Genomic DNA, 21,882 nt, shown 5'->3' with positions numbered 1-21,882 from the left:
GCCACAGTGGGACCCCCGGGGCTGGTTTTCTTAAGCCCTTGACCACCGGGAGCCACCGTTATTGATTTTATTGCAATAGCTGTTGAGTATTTATAATCTTGGTTCCAGGCCCCTTTAACATCTGGCCCTGCCTCTCCCTGGGCTGCCCCCTCCTTGAAGTCAAGCGGGTGGGAGGAAGCCTAATTCCTCAGGGGATCCGGGGCCAAAGGGTGGGGCTTGCTTCCTCCTTTGCCACCTCGGGGGAAACTCCAGGGTTTCCGGGGCTCTCAGAGTGGAGAGGAGGAGAAGGAGGAACGTGAACCCTGGGGCGGAGGAGGGAGGTGCAGCCGAAGTTCCTCCCCGCCTCCACCCCTGGCGGCCCCCGGGGAGGTGGGGGGGTGCTGTCATTGAAGAGCCTGTGAGTCTGCAGCTGGGCAGAGGGGAAGAGAAGGGAGCTGGAGGGCCCGCAGCCGGAAAAGGACGGTGCCTGCTTGAGCGAGCCGGGGAGGTGGTCCCCTTGGCCCTCTGAAGCCGGGTGGCAGGACCCATGGCGTCCACTGCCCTCTGGGCCCACCACTGGGCAGGACTCCTGCTCTCAGGTGAGTGCCTGTTCCCCTCAGGCGGGGTGGGGGGTAGAAGGGTGTGGCTGTGGGTGTGCGTGCATGTGCCCAAAAGACACACACACACACACAGACACAGAAATAGAAACAGAAATACTTAAGAGATTGACAAAGGGAAACAGAGGCAGAGACAACAACATACATGCAGAGAGAGATGGAATCTGAACCATGGAACCAGAACCAGAACCAGAACCAGAGAGAGACAGACAGACCGTGAAAATAAGAGTAGAAACTGCACGAGAGGGCAAACTAGAGAGGCGAGAGGGAGGCAGGATAAAGAGCAAGAAAACTTTAAAGACACTCCGAGAAAAATAGATTCCGAGGGAGTCAGAGAGGGAGACAGGGAAACAGACGGGAGTGAGACAGGCAGAGGGAGACGTGCCAGCCCAGAGGGGCCAGGTTACACATCAGGACAGGGGATGGATGTGACACTGATGCTTAAAGGGCATCTGAGGCAAAAGGGAGAAGCTAGAATATTTGGATTGAAAAACAGGAATAGACTCAGAGACAGAAAACAGATTTACAGAGGAAAGATGTGGGGGAGGGATAAATTAAGAGCTTGGGGTGAAGTTCCTGTTGTGGCTCGGTGGTTAACGAATCTGACTAGCATCCATAAGGATGCAGTTTCAATCCCTGGCCTTGCTCAGTGGGTTAAGTATCCGGCATTGCCCTGAGCTGTGGTGTAGGTCACAGATGCGGCCCGGATCTTGCGTGGCTGTGGCTGTGGCGTAGACCGGCAGCTATAGCCCTGATTAGACCCTAGCCTGGGAACCTCCATATGCTGCAGGTGCGGCCCTAAAAAGAGAAAAAAAAAAAAAAAGACCTTGGGGTTAATAGATGTACATTAATGTATAAAAAAAATGACAGGGTCCTACTGTATAGTGCAGGGAACTATATTCAATATCTTATAATAACCCGTAATGGAAAAGAATGTATATACGTATATACATGTGTATATTTGTATTTATATTTGGAAAAGAATAGATATACACGTATACAAATGTATTATACGTGTATATACATATATATGTGTGTGTGTATGTGTACATATATATATATTTTTTGGCCATGCCTGCCACATACAGAAGTTCCTGGGCCAGCAGTGACCTAAGCTGCTGCAGTAACAATACCAGGTCCTTAACCCTCTGAGACACAAGAGAACTCCTATATTCTTTTCCATTACAGGTTATTAGATGAAATATATATGTATTATATATAATACAGAATAGTATATAAATATATACTGTTTATATAGTATATATAGTATAGTATGTATTTATACTATGTGTACTATATTATAAATATATTTATACTTACAATAGTATAAATATATATGATTCTGTATTATATATAATTATATACTATTCTGTATCATATATATTAATGGTATATATTATATAGATACATACTATTATATATTTTAAATATAATATAAAATATATTTAATACATTAATATTAAATATATTTAATATATAAATATATAAAATATATTTGATACATTAATGTTAAATATATATTTAATACATAAATATATATTATATATTATATGTATATATAAATTGAATCACCAGAAACCAGTGCAACTTTGTAAATCAACTAAACTTCAATTTTTTTTTTTTTTTTTTTTGGCTTTTTAGGGCCGCACTTGTGGACTATGGAAGTTCCCAGGCTAGGGGTTGAACTGGCCTACACCACAGCCAGCACAGGATCCAAGCTGCAACCTACACCACGGCTCATGGCAATGCCGGATCCTTAACCTACTGAGCAAGGCCAGGGATCGAACCTGCATCCTCCTGGATCCTAGTCGGGTTCATTAACCACTGAGCCACGACGGGAACTCCTGACACTTTAATTTTTTTAAAAAGCATTTTGGAGGTAAAGATGTGATTTTGCGATGTGTGGTATGCAGAGGTGAGGGCTCAGCCCGGCTTTGCTGTGTGGCTCTGAGACCCGCTCCTCCTCTGGCCAGAGCTTCCTGGCTGCCCCAGACGGGCTGCACGGGCTCCTTGTCCCTCCTGGGAGGCTGAGAGTTATCAGCCACAGCATCTTGGGTTTTTCCTCAACGTTGGCCTCCTCCTAGAGGGACAGGAAGCAGGCTTCTCTGGGGAGGAGCCTCGGGGAGGGTCCTGGTGGAGGCTTTGCACGGAGAGAATTTCCGCCCTTGGATGAGTATGATGAGGTCCACCTGTGAGGCTTGCACCTGCAGTATTTCATTTCTCCTGTGACAATTATACGAGGCAGAAACTGCGATGACCCCCATCTTACAGACGGAGAAACTGAGACGCAGACAAGATGTCTATTTGGGTAAGAGGACACCACTTGCCCAAATAAACAGCAAAGCTGGGATTCAAAACCCAGAGAGTCAGGCTCTGAGTTGTGAACGTCACCTCTAATGGCGTTGAACATAGAGAGATACCAGTACAGGAAATAAGAATAACAGTAGTGGTAGAATAACAATCATAAAAATAATAGTGTCACATCTGATAGCTCCTCAGGCCTCACAATAACCTACTGAACTAAGTTCTTCTCTTCTCCCCATTTTGCAGTTGAAGAAACTGAGGCTCAGAGACGTAGAGAAAGTAAGCGTGAGAGTCCATATTTGCTCCCTAGGATCCAAGAGCCCAAGCCCTTCACCGCGAGTTGAGCAGGGGATAGGGCAGTGCTTGGGCTAAATTAGGGTCTTTGAAGGGTGGAGAGGGGCAGGACAGCCAGGCTCTGTTAACTGAGCTGATGGGAAGGGTGGGGGGGTATTAGGTTAGCCGCACACGGGCATGGCTGCTGGGGTTGGGGCTCCCCACCTATGTCCACCGTTTGAGTTTCCATAAAACTATGTGCCGAATGGCCAGATGGAAAACTGAAAACCCCTACTGTCTTGTTCCCTCTGCCTGAGGGCAAGGACGAGGAAGTACCAAAGGTTCCTTTCTCCCATCAAAGATAACAGAAGTTCCCTCTGCTCAGGGGCTGGCTCCATGCCCCAGCCCTGGGTCAGAGGAATGTCACAGTGTTGAGCAGGCAGTCTTTAGGGGCTGGTGGGCCAGGTTCAAGTTTAGCTTCTGACACCCACTACATGGTCTTGGAAAGTGAGCTCACCCATCTGAGCATCCGTCTACCTCTACGTGGAAAGGGGAGGCTGCCCATGCAACTTCCAGGGAGCAGGTGTCATTGGAGAAAGACAGGGACCCTTGGGGGACCCAGTTAAAGCTTGTCAGTATTCATGACCACCCACAGATATCCTAGGAGGCAGGTGATAATATGCCCATTTCGCAAGTGGGGAAATTGAGGCTCAGAAAAGATCACAACATGCCTGAAGGCGCACAGCCTGTAAGTGGTGGGTAGGAGTCAAGCCTCTAGTGTTGGAGCGCCTCATCCTCGACCTCAGACCTCCCTCTGCTAGCGAAGACCAAAACTGGACACCCCAACACACCCTTCCTTCCCTGAATACTTCTTCTTTCCCCCTCCAGCCTCGCTTTTGACCACATGGAGCCTGCCAGCTGCAGCCCAGCTCACCCTTGGTGACAGACTGCCTAAAGCCACCCGAAGTGAGAAGGATGTTATTCTGTCTATGTTGGGGACCCCTTGGTCGTGCCAGACTCATGGCGGATGCAGAGTCGTGGGCATAGGAAACAAGGCTGTCCATCTGTCTCCATCCATCAGGGTCCCATGCCCAAAGTCCCAACAGGACAAACTTGATTGGCCCAGTTGGGGAATGGGAAAGAGCTGCTCTGATCAGTTGTGCTGGGGGCAGGGTAAAGGGTGGACCATGGCTGTCATGGCCATGGGTGAGGAAGGTTGGCTAAGAAGTGAGTAGGGAGCCCCAGCATTCATTCCTGTTACAAGCTTTATTTCTTTGCAGCTGATACCCATGGTCATGTCCAAGACCATCTGTTTTATTTGTACAATCCCATTTAATGGGGCTTGGAGAAGGGAAGTGAGTTGCCTAAGCTCACACCTAGAATGAGAAGTAGATCCAGCATTTGAGCTCATGGAGCTTCAGCATGTCTTCATGCAATTCCAATCCATCCCTGTTTCTCTGGGTTCCCTTGGTGAGTGTGTATTGCTGGGTCTTTGTTTGTCTGAGTCTCTGCCTCTGTCTCCCTCTCTCTCATTCTCCTGTAGGCTCACTGGCCAAGCCCACCATTGCAGTCAGCCAGGGCACTGCCATAGAGCACAGGGAAGGGGTGAGCTTCTACTGTGACACCAAGGACGTAAATATTACCATCTACTGGGTCTCCAACAATCACCCCTTGAAGTTCGATGAGCGCATGTGGCTGTCCACGGATCGCAAGAACCTCACCATCCTCACTGTCCAGCGGGAGGATGCAGGGACTTACCAGTGTGAAGTTTGGGGTGTCCTCCAGGTCCAGAGCAGCAACCCCACCTTCCTGATCGTGTACTGTGAGTCCCTCTCCATTCTCCCCAGCCCCTCACCCACTTCTTTGGTGATCTCCTTAAGTCCCACAGCTTTACATACCATCCAAATGCAGACTCGTCCACCCTTGAACTCCAGATGTATAACTGTGTCACCTCTCTACTTGGATTCCACTGGGAACTTCCAACTTGACAGGCCTAAAACTGAGCTCCTTCACTTTCAGATGGTTGATCCAAAATATTGCCAGGGAAGGGGGTGAGGAAGGAGCATTTGCTGGCCTGCTTTAGGAGATGTATCTTCCTGTCCAGCTTTACCCAGGGATGAAACTGACATGTAATCATCCCCAGACCCTTGCATCTCCTTGTAATGGTTCCAGAGCTTGGATGGGAGAAGAGAAAAGTTAATATCTATTGACTCCCTAGGTTCCCCGAAGAGAGCTGTCACCGATGCTATCATTACTGCTACAGTTCTTCTTCTTCTTCTCTCAGATGGTCCTGACCCTGTTGAAATCAAGTTGGAGCCTGGTGTACCCAATGGGGAGGCAGTTGAGGTGATAGAGGGCTCCAACTTGACCTTCTCGGTGGAAACACTGTCTCATCCACACCCTGACTATTCATGGTTTTTCTCTAATGACTCCAAGCCCATCACGAGCTTGAGTTCCACCACGAGCACGTTTACCCTCCATGCTGCATCCAAGGAACACGAGGGCCTGTACAGGTGCTTGGTGTCCAACAAGGCCACCAACCTGTCCCGTCTGGGTGCCCTTAAAGTCCGCGTCCTTGGTGAGTGTCTTTTCCCTGTATGTCTCCTTTGTTTCTCTGAGAATCAGAGCTACACCAGTGTCCTAGACTTGGAGGAGGACCCAGTGGAGTGGGCATTTCCTGTGTGACTGGTGGCAGATCATGGCTCTGACCACAGGGAAGGTCTTGGGTCCTGGGTTGGCACAGCCACCACACGACCTTGCTGGGTCTCTGTGGGGTGTCTGTTATTTGAGTTTTTTGAAGTGGGGAGGTGATTGTCTATCCACACAAAGGCTAACACAACTCTCACTCATGAAGATCCCGATAATAGTCTTGCATGCATAGCACACTCACACATATGCACCAGAGACACATCCAACTCACACACAACACACACTCACACAAGACACATGTAACATGCACAAAACCGTACACATAATACATGCAACACACGTCACAGACACACAGCACACATAATACCATATAAAAAGCACATACTACACACTCACATAAGACACATATAACATGTACATGACAGATACACACAATACATTGTACATAATACATCGTAGACACACAACACATATACACACCATATGCACGAGCCCACAACATGTACATACAGTACACTCACACATATGCACAGCATGCACACAATACACAGGACGTGCTCATACATAAAAACACAGAAACACTAATCTCACATATGCAAGGAGCAATATCATAGACACACAACTCATTCGCCCATAAAACACATATACACACAAAACATTTCATGCACACAGTAGATGCACACAACATACATCACAGACACTCAACATCCTCCCATGCAACACAGAAAACACCTCACACACCACACATTCAACACCCTCACCCCATGTGTGCAATGATACAGAACAGATATACAAGGTTTAAATGCACTGCCCACACAATAAAGTGATACACAAATAGTACAACACATATGTATAACCACACACAACACTCATATCCAGAAAATATATACACAATACACATTCGCTGTATAAAAGTATATATATATATATATATACCACCCCTACCTCATTGTCACAAAACATATACATACAACACACACACACACAAATACATCCATACACCACACACTCTCTCTACACACAAAACCCATAGCACATTCACAGAATTGTCACACAACACACACTCACAAAAGGCTTAGATGTACCACCCCCACAATACGGTCTTATGCAAAGCACACACACACACACACCACCCACAAAATGCATACACCGGAAGACCCTGTGGGCCCCGTATGGACGGGAGACAGGCAAAAGGTCCCTGGCCCCCATCCTGTGTCTTCATGTACTTCCAGAAAGAGTGACCAAGCCTTGCATCACATCCCCAAACCTGAATCTTGTGGAGAATGCCAGCCTGGTGGTCCTGACCTGCCAGACCAGCCATGAGGGGGTTGGAGTCCAGTGGTTCCTGAGGGGCCAGCCCCTCCTGCCCAGCCCGCACCTGGTGCTGTCAGCTGACAACAGGACCCTGGTCATCCACGGCCTCCGGCGAGATGACGTGGGGCCCTACGAGTGTGAGGTCTGGAACTGGGGCAGCGGGGCCCGGAGCGACTCCTTCAGGCTGAACATCAGCTGTGAGTCTCGTGAGCCGGGACCTTCTCTTCCTCCCTTCTCCCTCCCTTGCTTAAATTGTTCCTTCCAGCCGTTCATTCCATAAATATCAAATATCTGCTCTGTGCGGGGCATGTCTGGGCCCTGGACCAGACCACACACCTGCCCTCGTGGAGCTTATGTTCCCGTGGGGGAGACAGAGCACAAACAGCTAATCGAGGGCGAGCCCTGGTATGACTGATGGAGCGAGAGGCGGTGAGAACGACAGGCCTGGCCGGGAAGGTGTTGCAGTCCTGGCTGGGGTAGTTGGGGGCGGGGGGGGGCGCTCCCCGAGGAGGTGGCCTTTGTGCAGAAGGAGGCGGGGAGCGAACCATGCAGATAGCCAGCAGAAGAGAGTCCCAGGGGAGGGACCAGCACTTGAGGTGGACTGTGCTTGACATGTCAGAGGAACACAAGGAGGCCAAGGTGACTGGAGAAGTCAGTCGGGGGAGGGGGGCAGTGGAACGGAAGAGGTCCGGAGAGTGGAAGTAGAGCACACGGGGTCTGGAACTGGGGCAGCGGGGCCCGGAGCGACTCCTTCAGGCTGAACATCAGCTGTGAGCCGTGGGGAGGACACTGGCAGCCACAGAAGGCTCTGAGCAGAGGAGAGGTAGCATTAGACTTAGGTTGTCACAAGGTCTCTCTGGCCCTTGTCTACGGGGTGGAAGCAGGGGAGAGGGAGGAGTTAGAGAAAGACTTGGGTTTGTCTGGCTCCGTGGAGAGGTGGACCCCAACATGGAATTAGACATGCAAGGATTTTACTAAGGGAATGCTCCTGTGCAGAACAAGGGAGGGAGCCTCAAAAGGCTGGGAGAGCCTCAAAAGGCTGGCACTGAGATGCAAGTCCGACTCCAAGTGAGGGAGAAAGGGAGAGCACGTTGGGTAGGATCGTGTAGACCATGGCGTGGTCTAAAGGGACACTGTCAGGACTCTTGAGGCGCCCATCCCTCCTGAAAGGGCTCTGCCTTAGTTCCCCCCCTACGCTTAGGTCCTGGCAGGGTGCAGCTTGGGAGAGGCTTGGGATGTGGGGATATAGCAGCCGGGCCCTTGGTCATTACACTGTGAGGTGCCTTCTCATGGGGGCCGCAGCCGTCCACCAAGAGATGATGAGGCTGAGCCAGGGTAGCAGTTGTGGGTGAAGAGACATGGTCAGGCCATGGATTTAATTTATTTATTTTATTTTATTTTTATTTTTATTTTACTGTATTTATTATTATTTCATTGATTTCATTCCATTTATTTTATTTATTGGCCACCCCACAGCATATGGAGTTCGGGGCCAGGAATCAGATTCGAGCCTCGGTGGTGACCTAAGCTGCAGCTGTGGCAACGCCAGATCCTGAACCCCCTGTGCAGGGCTAGGGATCGAACCTGCATCCCAGGGCTCCCAAGACACCACCCATCCCATTGCACCACAGCAGGGACTCTTGTGAATGTATTTTAAATATCAGACTCACAGGATTCGCTGCTAACTGACATGAAGCAAAGAGAAAGGGAAGAGTCAGGAATGACTCCAAGGTTTTTTTTTGCCTGAGCTACTCAAAGGATGTAGAGGCTGTGAACTAAGCTCGGGAAGACTGGGGGAGCAGAGGTGTCTGCAGGGAGAGAAAGCGGGGGTCTATTCTGTGCACTGACTAGCAAGGGGGCAGCGAGTCAGAGACTAAGTACATGGCTTTCCCTTTCTCTCTTGCTCTCTCCTCCCTACTCCAGTCGTTCAATCAAAAGTGTCTAATTTGTTCTCTCTCTATACTGAGCAACAAGTCAGGCTCTGTGACTTTCAGAGCTCACAGCCTACTCAGGATCAGGAGATCAATAATTAAGCAAAGAAAATACAGGGTGTTAGGTGCTGCCATGACATGAGAGATCTGGGGACCCCAAAGAAAGCCCCTGCCAGTCTGGGGGACGTGGGAAGACTCGCCATGAAAGGCGATGTTACCTTGAGATCTGAAGGACAAGTAAGTAGGTAGAGACTCAGGGGAAGGGCATTCCAGAAGGAAGAGAGTATGCGATGTCTCTGAGGCAAGAGAGGCTGTGGCAGGGATGGAATATCCAAGTGGATCTTATTCCTGGATTGAGAGTGGGAGGTATGGAGAGGTGAGTGGTGGGGCTGGAGGGGTCTTCAAGATTGTGAATGAGCTCATAAGCCATGGGCTTCATTCCAAGGACACTAGGGAATCCGAGTAGGGAGGAGAGTGGGCAGGTGTACTTAGGAAGACACCTCTAGCTGCTCCCTGGAGGATTTGAGACCAGGACGGGGAGACCAGGGTGTGGACGAATGAGGGATCCTGATGGCTAGGGGTTAGGATGGGGAGACGTGAACAGATTCAAAGGATATTTAAGGGCAAGGGCAAGATTTTCCTTCTCTTGTGGGCTGTTGCAACTAGAAACTTTGCCTCCTTCCCTCCAGTAGTTCACAAGGACTTAAGACTCAAACTCTTGGTTTTGCATGAGAAATCCACCAGCCATATCCTTTGTTTCCTTCACGGATACGGGAGGAGAGCCAAGGACCACTGGTCTCCTTCTGGCTTTACAAAGAACAGCTACGAGCATCCCTGCCTTTGAGAATACATAGGTGTAAGTGTCAGTATTCTCACAGGGCTGGTAGTTATTAAGTAAGAGATTCCATCAGAATTGTGAGCTTTTTGGAAGTTAGGGGCTACCTTCACAGGACACACCAACAATTTCTAAAGCCTGGATGTCTTATAAGCCTCCTTTGTTAGAATTCAGTTTTGCAAGAGCAGAGGTTTCTGGCTTTTTTTTTTTTTTTGCGGGTGGGGGGCTTGTTTTAAATTTTTTTTTGGCCTCAGCTGTGGCATTCAGAATTTCCCCAGCCGGGGCTCAAATCCCCACCACAGCAGTGACCTGAGCCATAGCAGTGATAACACCAGATCCTTAACCTACTGAGCCACCAGGGAACTCTGTTTTTATTTTAATTTTGTTTTATTTCAAAATTTTCCTCATCTGTGTTATGGATTATAATCCGTTTGCTGGGCTGCCAAGGAGGAAAGGGAGCATTTTTTTCTTGTTCTCACTGAGATTCCTTTGAACAGCAGGTGGAAGAGCCTTTGTTTTCCAGGCTACAACCTGGAATGCCCTTAGTTAGAATTGTAAAAGAAAAAAAAAAGGGGGGGGGGGGAGAACTTCCAATGCGGGATTGAATGGAGTGGAACAGGTATCTCGCCAGTGGAGGATGGGTGCGTGTGTTTGTCTCTGCACACAGATGGCCCTGATCGAGCGGACATCACCAGGGGCCCGGCATCCGAGGCGGTCAGCACCATCAAGGCAGAGTTCAACTCCAGCCTGACCCTGCAGTGTCGGGCTGAATCCCAGCCAGATGCTGAGTTTCACTGGACCCTTGAACACTCCACCAGTGTGTGGACGGGGGAGCAGCTGATCATCGAGGCCCTGACCTGGGAACACCAGGGGACCTACAACTGCGTGGCTTTTAACTCTCTGACCCACCTGGCCAGCTCCGCCTCCGTCCGGGTCAGGGTGATGGGTGAGTCCTTCAGGGCCCCTTCTCCTTGGGTCACCTGGACTTTTCCTGATGCTGGTCTTCCTTCCCCTGGGTTCGGGTGGCAGGGGGTGACTGCGAGTGTCCTGCAGAGGCAGGTTCCTAATCAGAAGCTGTGGGATCTCAACTCATAACACTCAGGTTCTAGAGACGCTCCTTCCTACCTGGGTGCCCTGGCCGCCTCTGCAGGGTTCTCTGAGCCTCAGTTTTCCCACCTACAGATGGGATTTGCGATGCTTACATTTCAGAGTTGTTTAGAAGCACAGTGAGTCAAGGAGATAGTCAAGGAGAGAAGGAATAAGCTGACTGGGGGAGCCAAAACTTGTATTAATAACAACCTGGTTGTGATGGCAGGAAGGCCCCTGTATTTCTCTCTTTTCTTTTCCTGAACCTGTGGCACGCAGAAGCTCCCCAGGCCAGGGATTGAACCCGCACCACAGTGTAATCAGAGCCATAGCGGTGGCAACATCCGATCTGTGACCTGATGAGCCACCAAGGAACTCTCCAAACCTCTGTATGTCTGTCTTGAGTTCTTGAGAAGGCAACACAGTATCACTGTTAGCCAGTCGCTGTTCACAACCTGGCTCCAATGCTGTGTGACCTTGGGCATGCTACTTAACTTCTCTGGGCCTCTGATTCCTTGCCAGTAAAACAGACATCAAACTTGTGCTTATGTCATAGGGTTGTGGAAGATTAATTCACATTGGTAAAGTTCTTAGGGCAGTGCCTGGCATATTGTGTGTGTTAAATAAAATGATTCTTTACTGAGCCTGTGTCACACCCTGAAGCCAGCCTTTCCATAGATACCATCAGCAAAGATTTCTTAGGTCCTCTTGGCCAGCCAGCTATGAGGCAGGCCTGTTGGTCTCTCCACCGTTCAGGAGACACTGAGATCTAGAGACTAAAGCCCCATTCCTGGGGTTTAAAACCAGGCTGGCCATCTCAAGAGCAGTGTTCCCAGTTGTCCAAAGAGTGGAGGGCCCCATACAGGTTCCCACACTATCTCATTTCTTCGTCAGAACAACCTCTGGTCTTGTTGAGACCACAGGATGGATGGAGAAGCAGAGAGTCAGGAAGTGGTGAGTTTAGTTGATGGTCACAGGGATCTTGTAGGTTTTGAATTGGATCAGGTACGAAGGGCTCTGGGAGCTTAGAGCTTGGTACATGGCAGCGTCTATCGCCATCATCATCGTTATTGCCTTTTATAAAGCACCTACTAAGTATCAGGCACTGTGTTGGTACTTTCACAGGGGATCTCATTTAATCTTTCATAAAGCCTGTAAGGTTACAGATGACGAGGCTTGTTCGGCCTTTAAAGAAATGGGTACTCAGAGAATAAAGTCAGGAATTCCTATGGCATCCAGGAAACCCCCTCCAAAGTGGGACCCTTTCCTCATAACCTTGACCCTCGGGTGGCTGCCTTCCTAATTCCTGTGGCTGTACTTCACCCCACTGAGAAAGGTTCTAGGCGGAAGTGGGATGGGTAAACAGTAGGCCACTGTTCATGGTAACCACTGCCGTGTATTAATCAATCACCTACTGGAGGCCAGGCATTCATGATCTCATTTCATTGTTGTGACAGCTCCATGCAGTAGGTACCATTTCCCCCACTTTACGGGTGCAGGAAAGAGACTCAGAAAGAGAAGTCACTTTTGTCAATGTTCACAGGGCCCCAGAGAGTCAAAGGTGACTCACTTAGGGGAAAGCCAGGTTTCTGGTTGCCGAAGTCCTTTCCTTTGGCCATACTTGGCCACATCTGATCCGTCATCCTAATCAGCAACGTCATCACACTAACACCAATCACTGCCCATGGGTCTAAATACTTTACCTACATTGAACATATTAAACATCACATATAGGGAACATGAATATATAAACACACACACACACACATATATATATATATATATATTTAATCTTTCCAGCAACCATATGAAGTAGGCCTCATATTATCCCTATTTTTAGGAGTTCCCGTCATGGTGCAGCAGAAACCAATCTGACTAGGAACCATGACGTTGCGGGTTTGATCCCTGGCCTTGCTCATTGGGTTAAGGATCTGGCATTGCCATGACCTGTGGTGCAGGTCGCAGACATGGCTCGGATCCTGTGTTGCTGTGACTGTGGTGTAGGCTCTGATTTGACCCCTAGCCTGGGAACTTCCATATGCCCCAGATGCGGCCCTAAAAAAAAAAAAAGAAAAGAAAGAAAAAGAAAAAGAATTTGTTATTTCTATTTTTACAGAAGAGTCAACTGAAGCCCAGAGGGGTTAAGTAGCATGGTCAAGGTCACACAGCTGAGATGTGAACTTAGGCTGTTTGATTCCAGAAATGATGCTAGTACTACCACAAACTTCTGCCTCCCAATGGCTGGAAAACAAGCGCTCATCAGACGACAGTGGAGATAAAGCCACAAGCTTGGAAGTGGGGCTGGGGACAAGGATGAGGGTGTGTCAGGCCCAGGTCCTGATTCTTTCTCCTTCCCCAGGTCCCCAGTTGTCCCAGTCTATAGGGGCCATCACTGGCATTACCATCGGGAGTGTGGCTGTTGTTGCCCTGGCCACAGGGCTGGCCTGTTTCCTCTACATCAGATATGCCAAAGGGTAAAGCTGGGAATGGGTTAGGGGGTGTGCCCCACAGGGGACCTGCTTGCAGACCTGGTGCTGACCATGGTGCTGAACGGTATCCATGGCGCATGGGGAATTGAGAGGGTTTGGGACATCGCCCAAAATGGACATGGGATATGGGCAGAGCCTGTGGAGATGGGCAGGAACTAAAGGCATAGAAGAATGAGGTTCTCTGGGTTTCAGGTCCTCAAGGAGAACAACAGAGGACCTCATCCTTGAGGCCAGGACACCCACCTCTGAAACGACTCATCCTGCAGAGCCTGGTCGCAGTAAGTAACTCCATAGCTGATGCCCAGAGCAGGGAAGAGGCTGGTGCAGAGAGCCTAGGTCTCTGCTCCCAGCTTTGCCTCCAGGTCATTATAATGTCATGGGCAAGCCCTGTATACCCAGAACCTCTGTGTCCCCATCTGGAAAATGGATGCAATCAGGTCAAGAATTCTGAGGGATTTTGCCTATTCCAATAGCCATAACACAAATATAGCAATATGCTGCCATTCTGTTCTTCCTTACTCTCAGAAAACTTTGTTAGTTGATTGCTCTAGACAGAGAGAATCGATCACAACACACTTCCCTGCTAAATTCAAAACCAGTCACATAGTCCATCTCAACCCAGTGCCTCAGCCACCCTCTGCTGATGGATAGGAGTTGACCAAAGATGAAATGAAACACCTTTGCTGTGTCTGGCCTAAGATTCTCATATGATGGGTTCGTGAAATGGAAGTCCTCTAGAAACTGTCCAATACAGCTCAATTTCACAGAGAAGAAAACCAAGGCCAGGAAAGATATATGATAAACACCATCTACAGAGGACCCTAGCACAACTGGGGCTAGATATTAGACTTTGGTGCTCATCTGTATCATCCATCTGCCTTTATCTAATCCAGACCTTGATTTCCAGGACATTCCCTGGTCAAGATCACTGGAGATGTGATGGGGAGTCCTGGGAAGAAAGGAAGGAAGGCTTCTGCCACATCCTTCTTGGGGCTAGAAGTGACCTGGACAAATAGACCCTTCCCTCATACCTCTTCCTAACTCCAGCCCTGGGCTGGCATTCATTTTCTCTAGACTGGCCCATGCCCACGTATGCCAATGTACCCAACACTCAAGAACAGGTCCGAGTCAAAAAGGTGGGTAGAACCTCCAGAGGAACCCTCTCTGCTCCCCTGACTATCTGGCCCTTCCTCACTCCAGGAAGGCTGTTCTGGCCTCACTTCCTGGGGTGGGTGGCAGCTTGGGTGTCTCCGCATCTCCTCCCTGGCTTTTCTGGGGATCTCAAGACCTTCCAAGTCTTTTTCATCCCTTTCCTTGTCTTCTTGCTCTTCAGCATGACAATGCCTAACCTGGAACCCACCCCAGGAATCAGAGGGGATGTAACTGTCTCTGAGGCCCAAGCTATTTCCAAGCATTTCCAGGGGTGTCCTTCATCCCAAGCCCCATGATCTCTTCACTACTTTCTTTTCCCTCAGGTGCTGACACAGGACCCTCCAGGGGAGTTCCATGAGGTGGGTTGTCCCTGCTTGATTTTATGAAAGAAGCTGCAAGGGAACACAATCCGAGAATGTTCTATGTGACAAGTCTGAGAAACCATCTTGGCTAGATCTTTCATTGAGCCTTGCAGGGCCAGGAATGGGGAGAAGGTACCCCAAAGCCTCACATGGAGCTGGGTCATATTCTAGGACTCTGGCTCCTATACTGAGCTGCTTCTAACCCCAGGGCTTGGAAATGAGGTGGCACTGGCCTAGCAAGTGCTGGGGTGGAAGGGAAGTTTTGGAGTAGAGGTTGTGGCAGTAGCCAGGTGAAAAGGGAAGGCTTCTGAGTCCTGGGTCCTAAGCCTCCTTTTGTTTCTGATACATTTTAAGAACCTGGTTGAATCACTTTCTCTTTGGATCACTGGGGAGTACACGTCGACTTTCCAGATGCTCTAATTCTAAGGCAGTCTGTGCCTGTGGGTCCTAAAGGACCTCTTTGTTCACTTCCAGAAGGAATCATCTTCAGCGGTCCATGGGGGCTATTCTCGTGGCCCCAGGAAGCCACAGCCCAAACTGGCATCGGATCCATCGGTCCCAACTCTACCAAAGGGAAACACAGAGTCAAACTATGAGGTATCCTTATGCCACATGGAGTCTTTGGACAGATAGAGGGGCTGACACCAAGCTGCTTTCCTCCTTGCTGAGGAGACTGTAGGATAAACTATCCAGAGATTCCTTTCGAAAGTCTTTTCAATCTTTTCAATTCAGTCCATTTCCATCCTTTTCAATCTTTTCAATTCAGTCCATTTCCATCCTGTCACTTTTGCTGGTTCATTTCATCCTATTCTCTTTCAGTCCACTCCATTGTACAGCAGCCCACATTTCCATCACATCTCTTTTCACTCCACCCATTTCCCTTCTATCCATTTAACTTCATTTACTTCTCACTTCATTCCAACCATTTCCTCTCCATTCCATTTAGGGTTTTTTTTTTTTCCCCATTCCACTCCACTCCATTTCTTTCCATTTCATTAATTTCCATAAAATTCCCTTCATTTGGAGTTCCCACCATGGCGCAGTGGAAATGAATCCGACTAGGAACCATGAAGTTGTGGGTTCAATCCCTGGCCTTGCTCAGTGGATTGAAGATCTGGCATTGCCGTGAGCTGTGGTATAGCTCGAAGATGTGGCTCGGATCTGGCATTGCTGTGGCCGTGGTGTAGGACAGTAGCTACAGCTCTGATTAGACCCCTAGCCTGGGAACCTCCATATGCCATGGGTGTGGCCCTAAAAAGACAAAAAAAAAAAAATTCCTTTCATTGAAGTTCCTGCCATGGTGCCGTGTTAAGAATCCCACTGCTGCAGCTCAGGTTACTGTGGAGGTGTGGGTTCGATCCCCAGCCTGGTGCAGGGGGTTAAAGGATCTGGCATTGCCACCGCTGTGGCGTAGATTGCAGCTGTGGCTCAGATTCAGGCCCTGGCTTGGGAACGTCCATATGCTGCGGGTGTGGTCATGAAAAATTCCTTTTATTTCCCTTCCATTCCTTTTATTCCTCTTGTTTCTTTCTATTCCATTCCTTGTCCTCTCTTCCCATCCACTCCACTTGCTGTCATTCCTTTGCATTCTATCCCACTGCACTCTGTTCTCATTGTGTTCTAGTCCATCTTTCTGCTTTCATCCCTTCCCTTCTTTCCCACGTCCCCCTCTTACATTTTATTCATTTTTATTTGTTCATTTTAATCTCTCACATTCTGTTACTGTCTAGTACCATCCTGTCTACTCCATTTCAATCCCATCGCTGTATTTCATTTCTATTCTTTTCCTTCTTGTCCCTTTTCATCCTGTTCTTACATCCATATATTTCACCTACTCCATTCATTCTATCGCCTACCCTTCCTTCCACTTCTGGAATAGTCAGTGTCACTATTTACATTCATTTCCATTTGATTGGCTTTCCTTCCACCACACTCCATTTCTTCTCATTCTATATCTTCCTTTTCCATTCTCTTCATTTTCTTTCCACGTCCTTCTCTCTTTTCTCTTCACTTCCTCTTCCTCACCCTTTCCCTTTCCATTCAATTCTGCTTCCTTCTTTTCTCTTCCCTCTCATTCCATCCTCTTCCCTTCTATTTCTTCTTCACGCCTCCTTAATCCAGCCCATGCAAGGGCATCATATTCCACTCTGCTCCATTACTTATCGGATGAACCATTCTCAAAAGATGTGAATGTCTATGTGTATCTCAGGGATTTTTAATAAGAAAGACAAACCCCTTGAAAGGAGTTCAGGTAAAATGGAGAGTAATTAAGAAAACACTGGGGAATCTCAGATAGTTCAATTACAGAAATTACTTGGGACCGAATGTTATCAGGAAGTTTTTCTCTCTTATGTGGTTGCCCATTTTTGCTGATCAATGAATCTGTTCCATTCTCCTTAGTCCAGATGGAATTTCTACGAAAGTTTCCTGGTCACGGCTCCTTTACAACTTGTATAATTATGTATGACAGCATCTTCTACTGCTGTTTAAAGGTTTCTGGGTTCAAATTTTCCAGAGAGAAGCACGCTTTCTCAGGCTGTTGCATGCATTGTGCTGAATTTGTCAGCCTCCAGGGAGCTGTGAACTGGTACAAACATAGCCTCTTAGGTCCTTATCTTCATCAGGGTCTGGGGAAAGGAGTCACATTTATTCCCTGTTATCGGTAGAGCAAAAGCTCTTCCTGGAAATCTCACCCAGTACACTGCCTCTTATATCTCCTTGGGTTGCAATGCCATGAAATGGTATTTCTTTTCTTTTTTTTTTTGTCTTTTTTTGCTATTTCTTGGCAAATGGAGGCATATGGAGGTTCCCAGGCTAGGGGTCGAATCGGAGCTGTAGCCACCGGCCTATGCCAGAGCCACAGCAACGAGGGATCCAAGCCGTGTCTGCAACCTACATCACAGTTCACGGCAACGCTGGATCATTAACCCACTGAGCAAGGGCAGGGACCGAACCCGCAACCTCATGGTTCCTAGTCAGATTCGTTAACCACTGCGCCACGACGGGAACTCCTAAATGGCATTTCTTATTGGAAGGAAGGCTGAGAAAATGAGGCATTATCCTTCCCAGTCTCTTCAATAGAAGCAGGCAAGGGAGCAAATCTGGAGAAGAGTGTCCGGTCAGCCACCTCAGTGTCTGCTACGTTCTCAAAGGATGAGGAGGAACAAACGATGCAAAGGGTCTGGAATAGAACATTCCGAGTTGAGGGGCATCCAGTGAAAAGGCCCTAAAGTGAAAGAATTTGTTATTGCTGTAAAACAAATTATCACAAACTTCACAGCCTAAAACAGCACACATTTACTATCTCAGCAACCTAAAACAGCACACATTTACTCCCTGGTCAGGAGTCGAGGGGCTGCTCAGCTGGGTCTTCTGCAGGACTACAATAAAGGTGTTGGCCAAGTCTCAGGTCTCATCTGGGGCTCAACTGGGGAAGGATCCACGTCCAAGCTGTTATGGTTATTGGCAGCATTCAATTCCTTGCAGGCTGTCATAATGAGGGCCTCAGTTTCTTATTGGCTGTTAGCCAGAGGCTGCCCTCAATTCTTTGCCATGTAGTCCTTGCCTAACACAGCTTATAACATTGCATCTTGCATCTTCAAAGCCAAGACAGAAGTCATGATCTTAGATCACAGAATCACATACGTGTAAGCGTGTGCATCCTGTCACCTTTACCATAGTCTAATGGTTAGAAGCCAATCACAGCTCTTGCCCTCAAGGAAGGATTACATAAGGGTATGAATACCAGAAGGCGAGGAGTATGGGGGTCCCTTTAGAGTGTCCTCCACAGTGGGGACGTAAATGGGCCATTCAAGGAATGGAGAAGTTCCAGCGTGACTGAAGTACCGCAAGAAACGAGGAAGATCTTTGGAATTTTCAAAGGTGGGAAAGGAGAATGCTAGAGTGTTTGGGCCCCTACAGCAATAGACTAGGAAGGTCCACCTAGAAATGCAACTCACCTCTTCTCTTTGTATAATAGGTGCTGGTGAATCCAGAGCACAACCTTTACTGCCACATCAACTCCTCCGTCTAACAGAAGCAGAGATCATCTCTCCAGAAATCCTGAAGAAATCACGCCCAATCATATTTTCAATGACTTGTATTGCATACATATTGTATTCCAGCCTATCTCTTTGTAGAGCTTGTGACATTCTGTTTCGATGTGTTTTCCAGGCCCTGGACCCTAGCTCCCATCAAATCTCAGGCTTTTGACTCCTTTTTCTTTAAACGCAATAGAGACAAGGCAAAAGTGACCTAGAATGAGACCGCCAAGATCTGACACCCAGGAGTTGGGGATGCCATAGTGTTTGCCCATCCTTGGCAAACACTGTTGATAGATACAGTATCCAAGGAGAAGTGTGAGTCTGATCAGATAGAGATGAGTATGGGGTGTACACAGGAGTCCGATAAGCCGTGTCTTTTCAAATCATGGTAGAGAAGTAAGAAAAAGGAGCTATCAAGAGTTGGCACGTGGGGTTAAGGATCTGGCATGTGGCAAGTTGCGGTGTAGGTCACAGATGCAGCTTGGAGTGGTGTGACTGTGGTGCAGGCCAGCAGCTACAGCTCCAATTTGTCCCCTAGGCCAGGAACTTCCATATGCTGCAGATGCTATATATATAGACAGAGAGGAAGAGTTGGCGAGAGAAAACATAGAGTGAACCATGGGAATCAGGCACCTGGGGAGGTGCGGGCATGAGATTCTTAGAACCCCGAAGGACTCATTGATGGAGATGAGAGAACAAGGTTTGCCAAAAGTAAAGAGGAGTCAAGGGTGACTCCCAGGCTCCTGGCCAGAACAATGGAATGATCGGCAGGCTACTTTCTGAAGCAACAGTGTGGGAGGAGCAAATGTGGGATATACAACCAAGAATTTGGTTTAGACACATCAAGGATCAATTGGAGAATCCAGTAGGCAGATGTTCCTGAAGGTCTGGACAGAGCAGGACTATAGAGACACATTTGGGAGTTGTCAGTGGGATTTGAAGTTAGGGGGCTCCATGAAATCGTGTGTCGGGGGTCACCAGAACCACCCTCAGGCGCAGTGATTTGCTGAAAGGATTCACAGGACCTGGAAGTTGTTATGCTCATTGTTATGGTTCATTATGGCAAAAGGACAGAGAGGAAAATGAGCAAAGGGAAAGGGTGTAAGCAGTGGCGTCTGAAAGAAAACATGAGGAAGCTGCCAGGTGTCCCTTCTCTGGAGTCACAGGGGGATTCCCGCAGTAGGTGACCACATACGGGAAGCATTGCCAACCAGGGAGGCTCACCCTGAATCTGCGTGTTCAGGGTCTTTATGCGGGTCCGTCGCTGAAGCTCCAGACCCCCAGGAGGCAAGCAGGTGTGTTCACTACAGATCACCGTGCTTGTATAACTATCTAGACAGAGGGGTACAGGTGTGCAAAAACACCTCTATCTGATAGAACATTGCAGAAGCTTAGTTCCTAGAAGCTGATCAAGTCCTTTAAGCTAGGCCTTTTGAGGGGAATATGCAGGGTTTGAGCAACTCAGGCCTGCTGAGTTAACCCTTTCCCCTACAGACCCCCAAGAGAGGAGATGAAGATAGAGAAGAGCAGGGACTAACAAAGTAAATGTTGGTCCCTCCAACATTTATAGTTTGAGGCAGAGGATCGTGCAAAGGAAAAGGACAGTCCTTTTTTTTTTCCTGCCAAGAACTGCTTCCCCCTGAATCTCCAAGGGACGGGTCACACTCTCCCTCTCTCTTTATCTTTAAAGCAAATGGATTCGTGACCTCCTGGCTCTCCAGTGGATGGCGAGCCCTCATCCAGCTCCCCAAAAACAGAGCCTCATTATGAAACTTGGTCTCAGTCAATCCCCCAACACCTGAGAGAGAAATCTCTGGATTAGAGGGCATCTTTCTAGGAGGAGTTTCTGTTCTTCAAGGTCCCTATAATATTCAGCTTAGGTCAGGGATTCTGGTGCTCCTGGAAGTCAACATGACCATCCAGTTCATTTTGAAAGAAAAAAAAATGACCTAACAAAAAACAAAGTCACCTTTACATTATATATTACCAATGCTTTAAAGTAAAAAAATAACAGCTTAAAGTAAAAAAATAAAAAAAGTCAAAACATGTAAACTGAAAAAAAGGAAGACGAGGAGTTCCCTGGTGGCTCAGAGGGTTAGGGACCTGATGTTGTCACTGCCGTGGTGTGGGTTGGATCCCTGGCCCAGGAACTTCCTCGTACCGTGGGTGAGGCCAAAAAAGATGAACTAATGCTCAAAGCACCCCATTGTGATTCTGTCCTATGTATACTGCATCTGTACATCGGTCTGCAAGATTTGACATCTTTCCAACACAACCATTGTAACGTGGCATTTCTATGTCTTTTGTCTCTCTCAGTAGGGTTTTGGAGGTTTTTTCCTAATGTCTCTATCTATCTTACTAAATTTACTTGTAGAACTTGTTTGCTTCTATTATGAATAAATGTGTACCTTTCTCTGCCTCGTTTGCAAACTTAGTCCTGCTATGTAGAGGAAAGATACCGATGTGCAGGCAAGGGGCAAAATATTGTAAGAGTTAAGAGCATGGACTCCAGAGTCAGACTTCTTGGACTCAAATACCAGCTCCGCCCTTACAGTCTAACATAAGTTATTTCATATTACTTCTGTAAAAAGAATAGCTGCTTAAAAGGGAGAGATGAGGCGTTCCCATTGTGGTCAGCAGTAACGAACCCGACTAGTATCCACGAGGACGCAGGTTTGATCTCTGGCCTCGCCCAGTGGGTTAAGGATCCAGCATTGCCGTGAGCTGTGGTGTAGGTGGAAGACATGGCTTGGATCCTGTGTTGCCGTGACTGTGGGGCAGGCTGGCAGCTGCAGCTCTGATTGGACTCCTAGCCTGGGAACCTCCATGTGCTACAGGTGTGGCCTTA

At 48.1% G+C, this 21,882-nt stretch overlaps 1 protein-coding gene across 14 annotated transcripts; it reads left to right on the top strand.

Moving 5' to 3' along the window:
* On the top strand, positions 190 to 21,452 carry LOC100627471 (carcinoembryonic antigen-related cell adhesion molecule 20). Of its 14 annotated transcripts, none has more exons than XM_013988679.2 (12): positions 204 to 578; positions 4,062 to 4,139; positions 4,717 to 4,995; positions 5,458 to 5,751; positions 7,055 to 7,333; positions 10,570 to 10,848; positions 13,348 to 13,462; positions 13,670 to 13,755; positions 14,552 to 14,613; positions 14,953 to 14,988; positions 15,466 to 15,588; positions 18,971 to 21,452. In XM_013988679.2, exons 1-12 carry the CDS (start codon positions 527 to 529, stop codon positions 19,022 to 19,024), a joined length of 1,737 nt encoding a protein of 578 aa, XP_013844133.2. In that variant the 5' UTR covers positions 204 to 526; the 3' UTR covers positions 19,025 to 21,452. The 14 variants fall into 14 exon arrangements, 13 of the variants coding, with proteins under 13 accessions (XP_020950165.1, XP_013844133.2, XP_013844132.2 ...); XM_013988678.2 differs by having other exon boundaries at positions 15,445 to 15,588; positions 18,971 to 20,979; XR_001303703.2 differs by lacking the exon at positions 13,348 to 13,462.

Source organism: Sus scrofa, chromosome 6 (assembly GCF_000003025.6).
Source record: "Sus scrofa isolate TJ Tabasco breed Duroc chromosome 6, Sscrofa11.1, whole genome shotgun sequence".
In the NCBI taxonomy this organism is placed as follows: domain Eukaryota; kingdom Metazoa; phylum Chordata; class Mammalia; order Artiodactyla; family Suidae; genus Sus; species Sus scrofa.
This window is presented reverse-complemented; position numbering and strand designations above follow the sequence as displayed.

Bases quoted from the DNA above. Each gene is read 5' to 3' on its own strand.
- LOC100627471 (XM_013988678.2), top strand. From the start codon at position 527: ATGGCGTCCACTGCCCTCTGGGCCCACCACTGGGCAGGACTCCTGCTC. The intron at 5,752-7,054 runs GTGAGTGTCTTT...ATGTACTTCCAG, and splicing joins CCTTAAAGTCCGCGTCCTTG to AAAGAGTGACCAAGCCTTGC. The intron at 10,849-13,347 runs GTGAGTCCTTCA...CTCCTTCCCCAG, and splicing joins CGTCCGGGTCAGGGTGATGG to GTCCCCAGTTGTCCCAGTCT.